Raw genomic sequence first — 14,432 nt, forward strand, 5'->3', positions numbered from 1 at the left:
AAAGATAAGTCTTAAGGTGAGTACATCTTTGGTTGCAGTCTTTCGTTGACATTGTGGAAAATCTTTACATGCTTTTCTTTCATGAGAATGTTTTTGTGTGGTATCAGAATTTGAGCTACTTCAGTATATTTTGATTGCATTACCTATTTCGCAACACATCAAGTCAACAAAAGAACGATGCTCATCTTCTAATAAACTGATGAATGTCTAAAATATAATATTTTCTGTCTGCCATACAGATGCTTTACTCAAGGTGTGTGTTAGCTGTCCTGGGACTTTACCTGATGTTGGGAAACTTGTCTGCCTTCCTGCTGCCTGATATGCTGAGACAGAAACGGGTAAGAAAATTACACATGCTCAGTGGATTTTCTTAAACAGTTTATACATGGATAGTGGCAAAAAATATCCTTAATCTTGGAAATACCTTGATGCCATTCTTGCATTTATTTCATAGATAGTTGCCCTTTGTGTGGGACTGGTGTAGCTACTTCAATGAAAATAACAAGGTTTCAAATAAATACAGATTGGTCATTTTATAGAAACTACATTGTCATATGCTGCTTGTCTGAAAATAACCTCCCCCTCCATGTCCAGGATGTCAATTGGCTGGACCAAGAGTTCTTCCCACACCTGTCTGAGCTCTCTGACCTCGCCAACCTTTCGCCACCCGGAGACGCCGGGGAGATGACCCGGGATTGGGAAGAACGTCGTTTCCAGTCTGCCACCTTCCTCGCCCCTCTGGAACGCATATCCACCCCCGTGGAACACATCCCCACCCCCGTGGAACGCATCTCTGTCCATCATCACAACCACCACCGTCGCAAACCCAAGGACAAGAGGTGAGAGAATGGAGCAGTGGGCGATTACGTAACAACGTTGAGACAAGGAGTAGCCGCTGATGTAGTGTAACGTTGTAGTAACATTGTAACAATGTTGCGCTATATTACAGTGCTGTGTACTTGCATCAATTTAGCTACCAAACAAACATGTAAGATATTTCTCTTCCTGTCACTCCAGGAGGAAGGCAACAGTTCCTCTGGATTCTATTGGAAGCGGCCTTATGTCCAACCAGCGTAGCAGAAAGGTGAGAGCACAGAACAAGGAGGGATAGACTAACCATCTGTTTATTGGGCTGTTTGTCCAGAATGTGAACCAGCTAATGTGTATCTCCTTGTCTTGCAGGATGAACCAGAAGGCTGAATGAAGGAGCAACAATAACAGCTTCCAACCCCTTCAGTCTCATCCAATGCTAACTTTACTGTCTTACAGTCTAACCAAATACAATTAGTTGGTTGTTTTGTAAAGATGCACTCCCACAAATATGTTATAACTATTTATTTATATTTAAGATGCTGTACTAGTGTACTAACCTGCTTAGATGTGTGGGACTCATCCCCCTCTAGTGGTTCTGTAAGTATGTACAATGACAAACACATCATGTGTGCCTAACTTCAATAAAATGCATTCCTTACAATATATTAATCTACTTCACATATACTGGAAAGATAAGATACAACAGGTGCTCCCCAAAAAAGAAAACATTTTATTTTTCAAGCTACAGTTAAAGAAAAACAATATCAGATGCCGAAAATATAGCATTTGCTTGGCTCTTTTCCCCTCTCTTTTCACTTTCACATATGTACAGTCATCGAAAAACAGGGTATATACACAGAGAATCGAAGGGAAAGGTGGTGGCGAGAGTGCATTTGCTTTTTGGGGACTAAACATGACTCTCCCACCAACAAAAACAGGTAAAACCTACCAACATAAACTTCCACGAGTCCACGACTCTGATATCAACTGATTTTTCTGTACACTACAAACAGTCAACTTTGTTTTTCGAATGAGAAGATCATGAGGGGAAGAGATTTGTATGCTATTCTGATTAGGGAGCAATGTCAGCATTTTCTGAAAAGTTAACCAAAAAACAATAGCATGAAAAAAAAAAAAAAAAACATTTTACAACCATTCATGCAAAAAGATGTTAGAGCCACTTTGACAAGGTAAAGCGACGATTCTCCAACTTTTCCCACCACGACAGTTCACAACAATGACATTCCCAAACCAGAAGTATCTTGATGAAAAACAATATACACACAAAACGTAAATAAAAACAAAACAAGCATTGTAGATTGAATTTGAAGGCTGTAGCCATGTCAAACCGTAACCAAAAGGGCAGTCATAGGACGCCATTGTCATGCTGAGGGAACTCAGTTATCAAGCTGTGCTGTAGCAGATGTCTGTTGACAAAAAACAGAAAGGGTGAATAAAGCAACAAATATTTCTGGATATGGGCTGCATCAAAAAAACTTTCCGGCACAGCCCTCAGTTTATGAGTTACAGGCTCTTAGCAGTTACTGAAACTATGAAACTAAAGAAATTAACTTTCCAATGAAAAATAACACCTCAAAGGGGTGTTTGGTTTGGGCTCGCCTTTTAAAACGTGCACTCTTGTAGCACCAACTGTCTTTGCATATGTCAATGGAATAGATTCAACATTTCAGATTTGATCTGGTATTTGTTAGAATCTGAAAACATCCAATGAGACATCTCATAGGGGCTTAACACTCAGTGATAAGCAGGTACTGAGTGTTATATTAGACAAAGAAATTCATAAACAATCGCAAATCGAAAGCTTACATGAGAAAAAAGTAGCTACAAAAACAATCAAATAAAACGAGAGCTGCCCTTCTAACACTAAAAAGAGAAACTTAAGGACAAAAATAAACAGGAGTATCCGTTTTCTTTTCAGAGAAAGAAGGGGGTTGTGCCTGTGTCATGGTGTAGCAGTCGCATTGCATTGATTACTGGTTGCAGAGTGTCTCACAATAGTCAATGTACCATTATAAAATACTAGCTTTTTTCCTTGAACATTGACAGACAGAAAAGTTGTCCATCAATGTCCTAAATAAATAATTCTCTATAACTTGTCATGCACCTTATGCTATGACCTTAACATGAAAACCAGGAGATGGATATCTGTTTGGGAGTCTAACATTTCAGTGAAAAAAATCTCAATTTAGTAAGAATACTAAGCAAGAGAAGCATATCTATTTGTATGTTACAGATAATAAAGAGATCTCCCCCCAATGTCTTCCTGTTTTAGCCCAGTTTTCACAGAGGCAGAAAGTGACAAAGAACCTACATGAATAAGTGAGAATAGTGATTGTCAAAAAATAACACCTAGAAAACTAACGATACAGTTGCTGTCCAGGTGAGGGTTAACAATCAGCTGCAGGCATCGCAGAAAAGAACTCGGATGTTGTAGTGGAACACAGAAAATAGGGTAGATTGAAAAGGGATATAGGAGGGATATAGTCCCTCCCACCCCCTCTCTCTTTAGGGATCTTTCTTTTGCCCCGACCGTCGAGTGTCCCTGCACTTGTGGCAGTAAAAGATGTCAGGGACGTTGGACTTCTTGATCTTGGCGCACGACAGATGGACCCACACGCCGCACTGGTTGCACTCGATCATGGGTCGCCCCGCAAACGGCTTACCGCAGTAACAGGTGATTAAGTCCCAAGAGTCGTCACCTGTGTGAGGAAGGAGGGAGAGAAAAAAAGAGGTAAGAGGGGGCATATCATAGTGGTACAAGTAGCGTTGGGTTCAGTGGGCACCTAACGGGGGCAAACGTTTTCAAAGAGAAGAGGCGCTTCAACTGTTTTGTTTGTTGATGTCTTATTTTATGGGCCCCTAATTACTTATTTACTTAGAAACTACACGAAAACAGAGTAATTACATCTTTATTATTTATTGGTTACATGGTGACTCAAGTTCCAGAAAGTACCAATTGTTCCCAAGTAGTTTCTCATTAAATACAATGTTCCCCTGACGTGATTCCTTATTCTACATGTCAGAGAGGCATGCTTGTTCTACATAACATATTTTTTAATCTGAAGCATACAAAACATTGTGTACTGCTGAACACACCCCAGGTATGAGCCTCTGGTTTAGAACTCACGGAACAGACCAGTGCATTAATATGGATGAATTACATGCCAAGCATTTTACCAGCCAACACTGCAGCCATAGACTGACACTGAAGTGATGCATCTTGTGTGAGGAGATTACTGCACTCACGTTTACAACTTGAAAGATATTTGCGCTTCCTTGTCCACGGCGTGGTCAGTATGAAATCACTTACCCGACTCCACCATGATGTCCTCATCAGCGATCCAGGTCTCGCCTTCGCTCGAGCTCATTTCTGCCTCCCGGTTGGACTCCTCCACCTGAATCTTAGCCAGCCCCTGCATTCCTGGTGAGGAGACCCCGTTCCCTGTCAGGTCATCTCGGACCAGGCGCTCCCCGGGATGGGCATGGCCCGTCTCTGAGTCTGTCTCACTTTGTGTGGCCGAGCTCTTAAGCTTTTTGAGGGCTTTGGCCTGCTTGGGGTTTTTGCTGCGCTTGATACGGGCCCTCTTCTCCCCGCCGCTACTCCCGCTTTCGCCCCCGCCGCCAATGGCAGAACCCATCGACAACTTTTTTAGCTTTTTGTCCTTCTTGCGCTCTGCCTTGCTGCCTGCCTGGCTGTCGTACAGGGAGTCTTTCAGGCGCATCTTGTCCAGCAGGGAGCTGTCGGAGTGCATGCGGCGCATACTCTTGCCCTTGTTGGCACGGGCCTTGCGGACAAACGTGTGGATGGTGTGCAGGTCGTTGCCGCCGTCTCCCCAGCTGGCCCCCAAGGAGCTGCCGCCGCCGCCTCCACCACCACCCCCGCTTTCCCCTGACGCCCCTGAGCTGTGTGGAGAGCTGGAGGATGCTGGCGACCATGGACCTTCCTACACAGCCACAGGTGTAGCAGAAGAACAATAAAGAAAACAGTACAGGACAAACAATACTTGATGCATAGGGTCATAAATGTTGTTTAAAAATGTGGTAAGTTCTCAAACCCTATTAAAAGACAGACACACACACACCATCAATAATGGGGTAACTTGATGTCCTGGTGTGCCTAGTTATCCTACCTCTTTAGGATTGGGGATATAGCCTGCATATGCCAAGACAAAGTTGCAGAACTTGTTAAAGTCTTCTACGGTCCTCTTTCTCCTCTCTGGAGGCTAAAGAGATAAAAACAATGGCATTCACACAAATTAACCAAGCTAATAAGTCATGCATACAACACCAAAGAAATTGTGAACAGGATCAGAAGGGGGGATTAAAGTAAACGTCACATCAGAAGTCTATTTACCAGAGTATCCGTTTTGCACTTCAATAACGAATCTGTGTGGAAGAAAACAATATTACTATACTACAATCTGTTCAGATTTGTAAACAAAATCATCACGTAAAAAAACAAAAACGTCATCATCTCCACTAACCCATCCGCATTGAAGTATTGTTAGCTGCTAGCTTGCTGTTGGTCTATTTTTGTTCGCCCTTGCGATGTATCTATTCTAGAGAATATAGCGATAACTAGCTAACATTAGCAATGAAACATGCAATGAAACAACTGAACCAGGCAATGGTTCAAAACGCAAAGTCTGCAACCTAACGTAGCTGGGGGCATTTCTATTCTAAAAGTAGCAAACTAGCTAAGTTGATGTCTAGCCTCGTGCTGCAACGTCAGTCAGCAAGGATAACGTATTGCCTTTTTAGCTAGCTAGCGTTTAGTTGTCTAAAAATGAGTGAATACCTGCCCTGCTCACAAACTAGCCAGCTAACGTTACCGCCAACAACATTGTCGTGATAGTTTCACCTAACGGGCGACGCAAAGTGAAGACCGTTTAAGATATCCATGGTTGGCTATGTTGGCTAACAGTAGTTAGTTAACAAACGTGAAACATTGTGAGCCAACATTAGCTCACGGCTGCGATGGCGTGGGGAGCCTCCCGAATTTTGAACATGGCTAGGTAGCTAACAGCATCTGGCTAACTAGTTACAGTAACTTGTTAACCAACGAGCACTATTTGCTAGCTAACTAATGTTACCTATTCAAGACATGTTAACGTTAGCTTGCTGGCAAAGCAACAGACATTATGGCTCCATTTGCTTAGCACAAACTTCTAGGTAGCTAGCCAGCGGTTAACATACCATTAGCAACCAATGACATGGTTAGTTAGTTAACATATATAGCCTATATATAGTTATCGTTACTGCATAAAAAAAGATAGCTATGTGTATATAACTATGCAAGCTAATTTACGTTCTCGACTGTTAGCAGCGATGTAACAAACTTCGCTAACTAGTAAACTGCCAGTTAATGTTAACGTTGGATAGCGTTAGTTCGCTAGCCAACTAGCATGGCGATTGAACAACCAACAGTTGCTTCACTGAAGGAGGATTTTTAACAAAACCGAGAATGTCTGCCAACTAGCAATGAACTCAATATAAATGTACTATGTGAACTGACACTTTTAAACGTACCTTGGTGTTCAGACATTATTTCAAGCATTGTCGCCTCAGCAACAAGGCCCGTGATGGTAGCTACCAGGTAGCTAACAGCGTCTGTGCTTTTCTCCTGACTTGACTACTGACTGTGCGGGAGAAGCCCTAGCCAAGAACGGAGTAGTCAACACCACTCTTCGAAGCCAAGCGAATTTATTGGAGTTTGTTGGCTTGTGTTCTGGATAGTTCAGCCGGCAAGGTACCGGGCTAACCAACAGAAAATGCAACAATAATTCCGATTAGCCCGTTTAACAAGATAACTAGCTAGCTAGCTAATTGCTAATTTCTTCGTCACAGCAGCTATTGCATACATAATCCTGGCAATCAAACTACTTTAGTAAACTAACGAGCTAAGTCACCGGAGAAAAACTGCAGCAGGTGCATCCATTGTATAGGACAAAAGCATTCAGGTAACATATTTTTTACATGCAGTTGACGTTGTTCCATAACACGAGCAACTATCGACAAGAGTTTAACAAAATATACGTCTACTCCGTGTAGCCCCTTGCGCGCCTCCTCGAGCCATCAGCGATGTCAACTGATTGCAGAAGCCCCTTGTGGTTGCCACAACGCAGTGACAGCTCTGCGCTTTGCTGGGTAGTGTAGTTTAATGTGTGTATATTCTTCTTAATGAGGACGGACGATAAATCCATAGAACAACACTACCCATGTGCCATTGCACCTACCTGAGGTTTATTTGTATCTAACTCAGTGGTCTGTATAGCAAACATGTAAAAATGGTTTATTGCACCAAACACAACCACCACACCATCCAATTACAGTAAGACCACAGTGTCGTTTAACTAAGACTGTAATGCCTGTTCTCCAACATTTTCGCTGTTATGCAAGAAAATGTGGTCAAATAGAATTCTAAATTTTTGACAGTTAACAATGACCCTTACTGAATCAATTTCAATGTCAGAAAACATGCGCAAAGAAAAACAAATTGTCTGCATCTACCATAAGAACCTTCATTAGGCCCCTGCAGGGACCATCAGAGGTCCCTTTCAGGCAGGCTTGTATATAAAGTAGTATCAACGAGTTAACTTAGATACGTATTTTTGGTTGTTGAGTCAGTTAGACTATGCGCATTTCAAGGTTATCTTTCAGGCAGGCTTGTATAAATCATGTAAGAATCTAATTTACTACATTAATGATTTCATGACCAAAATATAGACAAGAACGGCATCATGCTTAGGCGCAAGCGCGAAAGGGGATACAAACCGGATGCTTATGGAGCATTGAGTTTTCCCTGGCACGAGCTGCGTGACTTGTACATGGAATACAATAGTACAACTTCATTATTCTCCTAAACGCAAACATCGGTGTTCCAGCTATGTCCAGTTGACAAACGCTTGTCATGAGAATTGTCATCAGATTTGTAGGGCAGCATCAATATTTGAAAGCGGATGAAGAGGCATCACACGTAATAACCGACACTCTTGCTACAACGTTAGCTAACTATCTGGGCAGCTAGGAAGCTGTTTAGCCTGTAACGTTAATATGTTGTTGGAAGTTTTGCAAGGAACAGAAGCGGGAGGATTCATTTTGATACAAGGTAAATATGCTTGCTGGTGGTAAACTCGTCATTGTTTTCAGAACCACAGACATTAGCTAACTACCTAGCTTTTTTGTTGTTGTTGCTTTTGCGTTACTTTGACAGATTCTGTGAATTACTGTGGTCGACACCTCCTGAAAAGCTGCATCAATACAGCACTTAAACGGTAAATAACTTACCCATGACATGAACATTTTCGCTGTTATCTAGTTAGTATTCATATAGTTTGTTGTGCGCTAATGTCATACCAATATATTGTGTTTCAGGGAAGAAGTGGTCCATGTATTGGGGTTTGAGGTTAGTCAAGAGGAACTCAATGATGGACTGGACAGAACATCTGCACAGAGGTGACTATAAACAAATAAGAAACTCCCTTTAGATGGGAGTCAACACTACTAGCAGATTTCTTGAGATCAAGCGTTAACTTGCTCATGTTTTCCCCGGACTTTGAATATAGGCTGCACTTTCACAATGCCTACTCTGACCCTCTCGGCTGGACCGGTAACTCACCGTTTACAGTCCACCAGTTTACCCTAGAGGACATCGGCACTCTTCTCAAACAAACACCTCAGGCCAAAGCAGTGACACTTGTCATTGACTCTCTGTCGTGGATTTTGAGGCATCACGACCCTGCTGCTATCTGCCAGAAACTTCAGGCTCTCAAAAAAGGTTTGTTATGGTACTTATAAACACTGTCTTTCTGACTTGACCAGCTCCATTTTATTTCAACGCTGCAGAAAGAGGTTAGCTAAGTTTCTCCAATTTCATCAATATTGATGCCGTGTTGTACATTGAAGTCAGTGAAATTGTTAGGCTCCAGTTCAGTTCAGGCTCCACTTAATTCACTCGTCTTTAGGTGGAGTTGTGAGAGCAGTAATTGGTCTGCTGCACACAGACCTGCATCAGCGAGGCACTGTGGGAAGCATATGCCACTTGGCTACCTCAGTCATCACAGTGGCCCCAGGGACCAGAGGACTAGGAGCTGTCGCCAAAATAACAAGACGCACCAAGTCGGGCAAGCTCATGCAAGATGTAAGAACAGTGGAGCATGGAGTGCTGCTGGTTTGAATTGAAGAATTTAACTGTCTTAGCAACTTTTCTGCTGATTGAAGGGTTGTGTGTCGGTTAACAGGAGGAGATCTTCAGCATCAATGAGGACCTGACAGTTACAATACAGAGCAAACGCAGTCATCCTGGAAGCACACCGATGAATACAGACGAATCTGAGGTAGCACGCCTGATATTGATTCCTGACATGCACAATGTGAGAATGATAAGGAAAAAGCCAATGGTATTGTATGATTCTCTTGTTTTCCCCAGGTGGATCCAACAGCCAACCTGACCTTTAACCTGCGCCTGTCTGATACACAGAGAGAGGCCAAAGAAAAACTGCCGCTTCCCTTCGTCTTCAGTAAAGAGAAGTGAGATTTTGTTTTCTGACATGCCTTTTCTACATATGCTGTCTTGCTACTGTCTGAGGTGTTTATCGAACTCTCCCTATTTGTCTTCTTCCAGGAAGTCAGCACTTCTGCACCCGGGCACCGGTTCAGGACGGATCCTATACGAGCCTGATGCCAATGATGATTATGACCAGGAGGATCCTGATGACGACCTTGATGTCTAGAGGACAGGCTACTAGCCATGTAGAGCACAGTGCCCTGCTCCTTGCAGTTAATGCCACTTTTGGACATTTACATGCCGGAAACCACAATAATAGCCTGGGTTCCTGCCTGAGATATTTATTTTACTTTCCCAGAGGAGATTTAAATGAAAGTTTAACAAAATACCAGGCTTACCGAATGCCAGTTTTTGCAGTGGAGGAAGTTTATTTGGGTGGAGTCTGTAAGTATAGGAGATATATTGCTTGTTACAACAATCAATTCAGGAAAATTTCAGCGGAAGACTGAATGATGCTGAGATCAGATGCCTACAGCCTACGACAGGTCTCTGTTTAAATAAAGGCTACTGTTTGCAGTTTGTCTGTATATTTTCTAACAATTTAGTTATTCTTTTGTAATGAAAATCCCTATACTATCACATTTGTAATGCCTCAAATTGACACCTTTTTGTACAGAATGCTTGCAGTTTCTACTGCAAACCACTGGTGTGTGAGCTTGAGTCTGTGGCCCTATTGTTCGGTTCTACGCAGGTCTAGTCAGACCCAACATGTTAGCCACATGAAATCACATAGACTAATGATAAAATAGTTCCTATAGTTTGTTGCTAATTTTAGGCCTTTAAAGGAGCAACTGAGTTCTTGTGATGGCCCTCAAGGATGCAATTGTATACCAACTCAATGGTCAATAAAAGCTTGGCACTGGTCTACTCTCTAAAAACAATCAACGTCACTGGCATGGAATAGTCAGCAATGAATATACATGAATACAACTTAAATAGCTTGGCTTGACTTCTACGTCATCAATGATGATAATATAAAACAACACAGTGCTTATTGGGGTGGCAGGTAGCCTAGTGGTTGGAGCGTTGGGCCAGTAACGGAAAGGTTGCTTGATTGAATCCCCGAGCTGCAAAAGTAAACATTTAACGTTCTGCCCCTGAAGGCAGTTAACCCGGTAGGGTGTCATTGTAAATAAGAGTTTGTTCTTAACTGACTTGCCTAGTTAAATAAAGGTAAAATAAAAATGATTATCTGTGTATTTCACCATGTTTATTCAGGGTAATAATTGCAGGTGAATAGTGGGGAACTGCCACTGAGGATAAGGCAGGACAAACTTGCATTAGTGTACTGGGTGAGGTTAAAAGGGAGTTCAGAAGGACATCCAGCGGTCACTGCAACTGGGGAATGCTGGGAGCAAGGAATGGGTAAGCAGAGGGTGTACAGGTGGACAATTGGCCAGAAGGTGGTAGAATATGGACTGGGGGAGAGAGAGAGAGATAGGGTGGCAATTGCATTGGGGTGCGTTCCTCTGTGGCTGCTTCCAAAACCAAGTGTAGATGTGGTTATGAATGGGGTGAGACGGTGTGTGGAGAGGTATATAGATAATTGGTGTAATACATTTTTAAGGATATTTATTGCTTCAAAGGATCCAGTCAGCGGTAGGGTGGGGGGCAGGGGTGTATATCCCAGATTTCAATGTTAGTGTATGTAAGCGGTTAACTGATTATGTGTCAGTGTATGCGGCCCAGTTTATGGCCATGATTATAGGTTTGAGATGGGTGGAGGAGGTGAAACCACTGAAGATAGGCAGGTTGGATATGGGAGACTTGTTTGCTTAGCATTTGATTTGTTAGTGGAGATGATGTTGCTGTTAATGGGATTGGAGAGGATGGGAGTGGTGGTAAGCTTTTGCTGGGTTCCCGCCAATGTGGGTGTGGAGGGTAATGAGAAGACCGATGTGGTGGCTAAGAATGCTGCGAGGAGAGGGGGTAGATATTCAGGTCCCACTAAGCCGCAGGGAAGTCCTTAATTCAGGCAAAAGGGCTTGATCTATGGCAAAGGGAGTGGGATGTTAGTACTAATGAACAGAATTTAATGTAGGTAGGCCGTAACACGCCGCATACTCCAGTACAGTAGGTGGCGGTGTTTGCACCTTAAAAGTTGTGATTCCCCAACCCAATACTTTTTTAGTTTTTATGTTATTGCGTTATACAAACATTATACAAAACAACATAGAAATATCACACATAACCAAAACAAATTTTTAGAGACACAAATAAAGTATATTACCCTATAGACAAGTTACATTTTGACAAATACTGTACACACTTCTTTGATAATTTGGTATTTATATATTGTAGGGATGTTATATAATATTGTAAATCAATTAGAAAAATATTGAAACTTTTTTTATCCCATGAACTTTTTTTATGAATGAAACTTTTTCCCAATAAAATCAAGAAATTCAAAATCCAATCAAATTGGATTGGTCACATACCAATATTTAGCAATGTATTGCGGGTGTAGCGAAATGATTGTGTTCTAAGCTCCAACAGTGCAGTAGTATCTAACAATTCACAACAATACACACAAATCTAAAAGTAAAATAATGTATTTAAGAAATAAATATTAGATTGAGCAATGTTGGGGTGGCATTGACTAAAATACAGTAGAATAGAATACAGTATATACAGTTTAAGTTGGAAGTTTACATACACTTATGTTGGAGTCATTAAAACTCGTTTTTCAACTACTCAACAAATTTCTTGTTAACAAACTATAGTTTTGGCAAGTCGGTTAGGACATCTACTTTGTGCATGACACAAGTAATTTTTCCAACAATTGTTTACAGACCGATTATTTCACTTATAATTCACTGTATCACAATTCCAGTTGGTTAGAAGTGTACATACACTAAGTTGACTGTGCCTTTAAACAGCTTGGAAAATTACAGATATTATGTCATGGCTTTAGAAGCTTCTGATAGGCTAATTGATATAATTTGAGTCAATTGGAGGTGTACCTGTGGATGTATTTCAAGGCCTACTTTCAAACTCCGTGCCTCTTGACATCATGGGAAAATCAAAAAATTGTAGACCTCCACACATCTGGTTCATCCTTAGGAGCAATTTCCAAATGCCTTAAAGTACCACGTTCATCTGTACAAACAATAGTACGCAAGTATAAACACCATGGGACCACACAGCCGTCATACCGCTCAGGAAGGAGATGCGTTCTGTCTCCTAGAGATGAACATACTTTGGTGCGAAAAGTGCAAATCAATCCCAGAACAACAGCAAAGGACCTTGTGAAGATGCGGGAGGAAACAGGTACAAAAGTATCTATTTCCACAGTAAAACGAGTCCTATATCGACATAACCTGAAAGACTGCTCAGCAAGGAAGAAGCCACTGCTCCAAAACCGCCATAAAAAAGCCAGACTATGGTTTGCAACTGCACATGGAGACAAAGATCGTACTTTTTGGAGAAATGTCCTCTGGTCTGATGAAACAAAAATAGAACTGTTTGGCTATAATGACCATCATTATGTTTGGAGGAAAAAGGGAGAGGCTTGCAAGCCCAAGAACACCATCCCAACCATGAAGCACGGGAGTGGCAGCATCATGTTGTGGGGGTGCTTTGCTGCAGGAGGGACTGGTGCACTTCACAAAATAAACAGCATCATGAGGAAGGAAAATTATGTGGATATATTGAAGCAACATCTCAAGACATCAGTCAGGAAGTTAAACCTTGGTCGCAAATGGGTCTTCCAAATGGACAATGACCCCAAGAATACTTCCAAAGTTGTAGCAAAATGGCTTAAGGACAACAAAGTCAAGGTATTGGAGTGGCCATCACAAAGCCCTGACCTCAATCCCATAGAAAACTTGTGGGCAGAACTGAAAAAGCGTGTGTGAGCAAGGAGGCCTACAAACCTGACTTAGTTACACCAGCTCTGTCAGGAGGAATAGGCCAAAATTCACCCGACTTATTGTGGGAAGCTTGTGGAAGGCTACCCAAAACGTTTAACCCAAGTTAAACAATTTAAAGGCAATGCTACCAAATACTAATTGAGTGTATGTAAACTTCTGACCCACTGGAAATGTGATGAAATAAATAAAAGCTGAAATAAATCATTCTCTCTACTATTATTCTGACATTTCACATTCTTAAAATCAATAAAATTGCAATCAAATGTATTTATAAAGCCCTTCTTAGATCAGCTGATGTCACAAAGTTCTGTTCAGAAACCCAGCCTAAAACTCCAAACAGCAAGCAATGCAGGTGTAGAAGCACGGTGGCTAGGAAAAACTCCCTAGAAAGGCCAGAACCTAGGAAGAAACCTAGAGAGGAACCAGGCTCTGAGGGGTGGCCAGTCCTCTTCTGGCTGTGCCGGGTGGAGATTATAACAGAACATGGCCAAGATGTTCAAATCTTCATAGATGACCAGCAGGGTCAAATAATAATAATCACAGTGGTTGTCGAGGGTGCAACAGGTCAGCACCTCAGGAGTAAATGTCAGTTGGCTTTTCATAGCTGATCATTCTAGAGAGTTGAAAACAGCAGGTCTGGGGCAGGTAGCACACGTCCGGGGAACAGGTCAGGGTTCCATAGCCGCAGTCAGAACAGTTGAAACTGGAGCAGCAGCACGGCCAGGTGGACTGGGGACAGCAAGGAGTCATCAGGCCAGGTAGTCCTGAGGCACGGTCCTATGGCTCAGGTCCTCCGAAAGAAAGAAAGAAAGAGAGAAAGAAAGAGAGAAAAAGAGAGAGGGAGAGAATTAGAGAGAGCATACTTAAATTCACACAGGACACCGGATAAGACAGAATAAATACTCCAGATATAACAGACTGACCCTAGCCCCCCGACACATAAACTACTGCAGCATAAATACTGGAGGCTGACACAGGAGGGGTCGGGAGACACTGTGGCCCCATCCGACGATAGCCCCGGACAGGGCCAAACAGGGTATAACCCCACCCACTTTGCCAAAGCACAGCCCCAACACCACAAGAGGGATATCTTCAACCACCCACTTACCATCCTGAGACAAGGCCGAGTATATCCCACAAAGATCTCCGCCACGGCACAA

At 42.3% G+C, this 14,432-nt stretch overlaps 2 protein-coding genes across 3 annotated transcripts; one reads left to right on the plus strand and one right to left on the minus strand.

Moving 5' to 3' along the window:
• Positions 1-1,523: 1,523 nt before the first annotated feature.
• On the minus strand, positions 1,524-6,924 carry LOC139534587 (PHD finger protein 23B-like). 2 transcript variants are annotated; one of them, XM_071333831.1, is made up of 5 exons: positions 6,364-6,924; positions 5,189-5,220; positions 4,965-5,057; positions 4,145-4,778; positions 1,524-3,533 (listed from the first exon to the last, which is right to left on the minus strand). In XM_071333831.1, the coding sequence occupies exons 1-5, from the start codon at positions 6,389-6,391 to the stop codon at positions 3,340-3,342; spliced, it is 981 nt and encodes a 326-aa protein (XP_071189932.1). In that variant the 5' UTR covers positions 6,392-6,924; the 3' UTR covers positions 1,524-3,339. The 2 variants fall into 2 exon arrangements, with proteins under 2 accessions (XP_071189932.1, XP_071189933.1); XM_071333832.1 differs by lacking the exon at positions 6,364-6,924 and adding an exon at positions 5,319-5,449 and having other exon boundaries at positions 3,191-3,533.
• A 654-nt stretch (positions 6,925-7,578) lies between these two features.
• Positions 7,579-9,916, plus strand: elp5 (elongator acetyltransferase complex subunit 5). Its single transcript, XM_071333833.1, has 8 exons — positions 7,579-7,942; positions 8,048-8,108; positions 8,209-8,289; positions 8,400-8,611; positions 8,799-8,974; positions 9,075-9,170; positions 9,263-9,363; positions 9,458-9,916. Exons 1-8 carry the CDS (start codon positions 7,888-7,890, stop codon positions 9,564-9,566), a joined length of 891 nt encoding a protein of 296 aa, XP_071189934.1. The 5' UTR covers positions 7,579-7,887; the 3' UTR covers positions 9,567-9,916.
• The last annotated feature ends 4,516 nt before the right edge of the window (positions 9,917-14,432 follow it).

This window comes from Salvelinus alpinus, chromosome 11 (assembly GCF_045679555.1).
Source record: "Salvelinus alpinus chromosome 11, SLU_Salpinus.1, whole genome shotgun sequence".
In the NCBI taxonomy this organism is placed as follows: domain Eukaryota; kingdom Metazoa; phylum Chordata; class Actinopteri; order Salmoniformes; family Salmonidae; genus Salvelinus; species Salvelinus alpinus.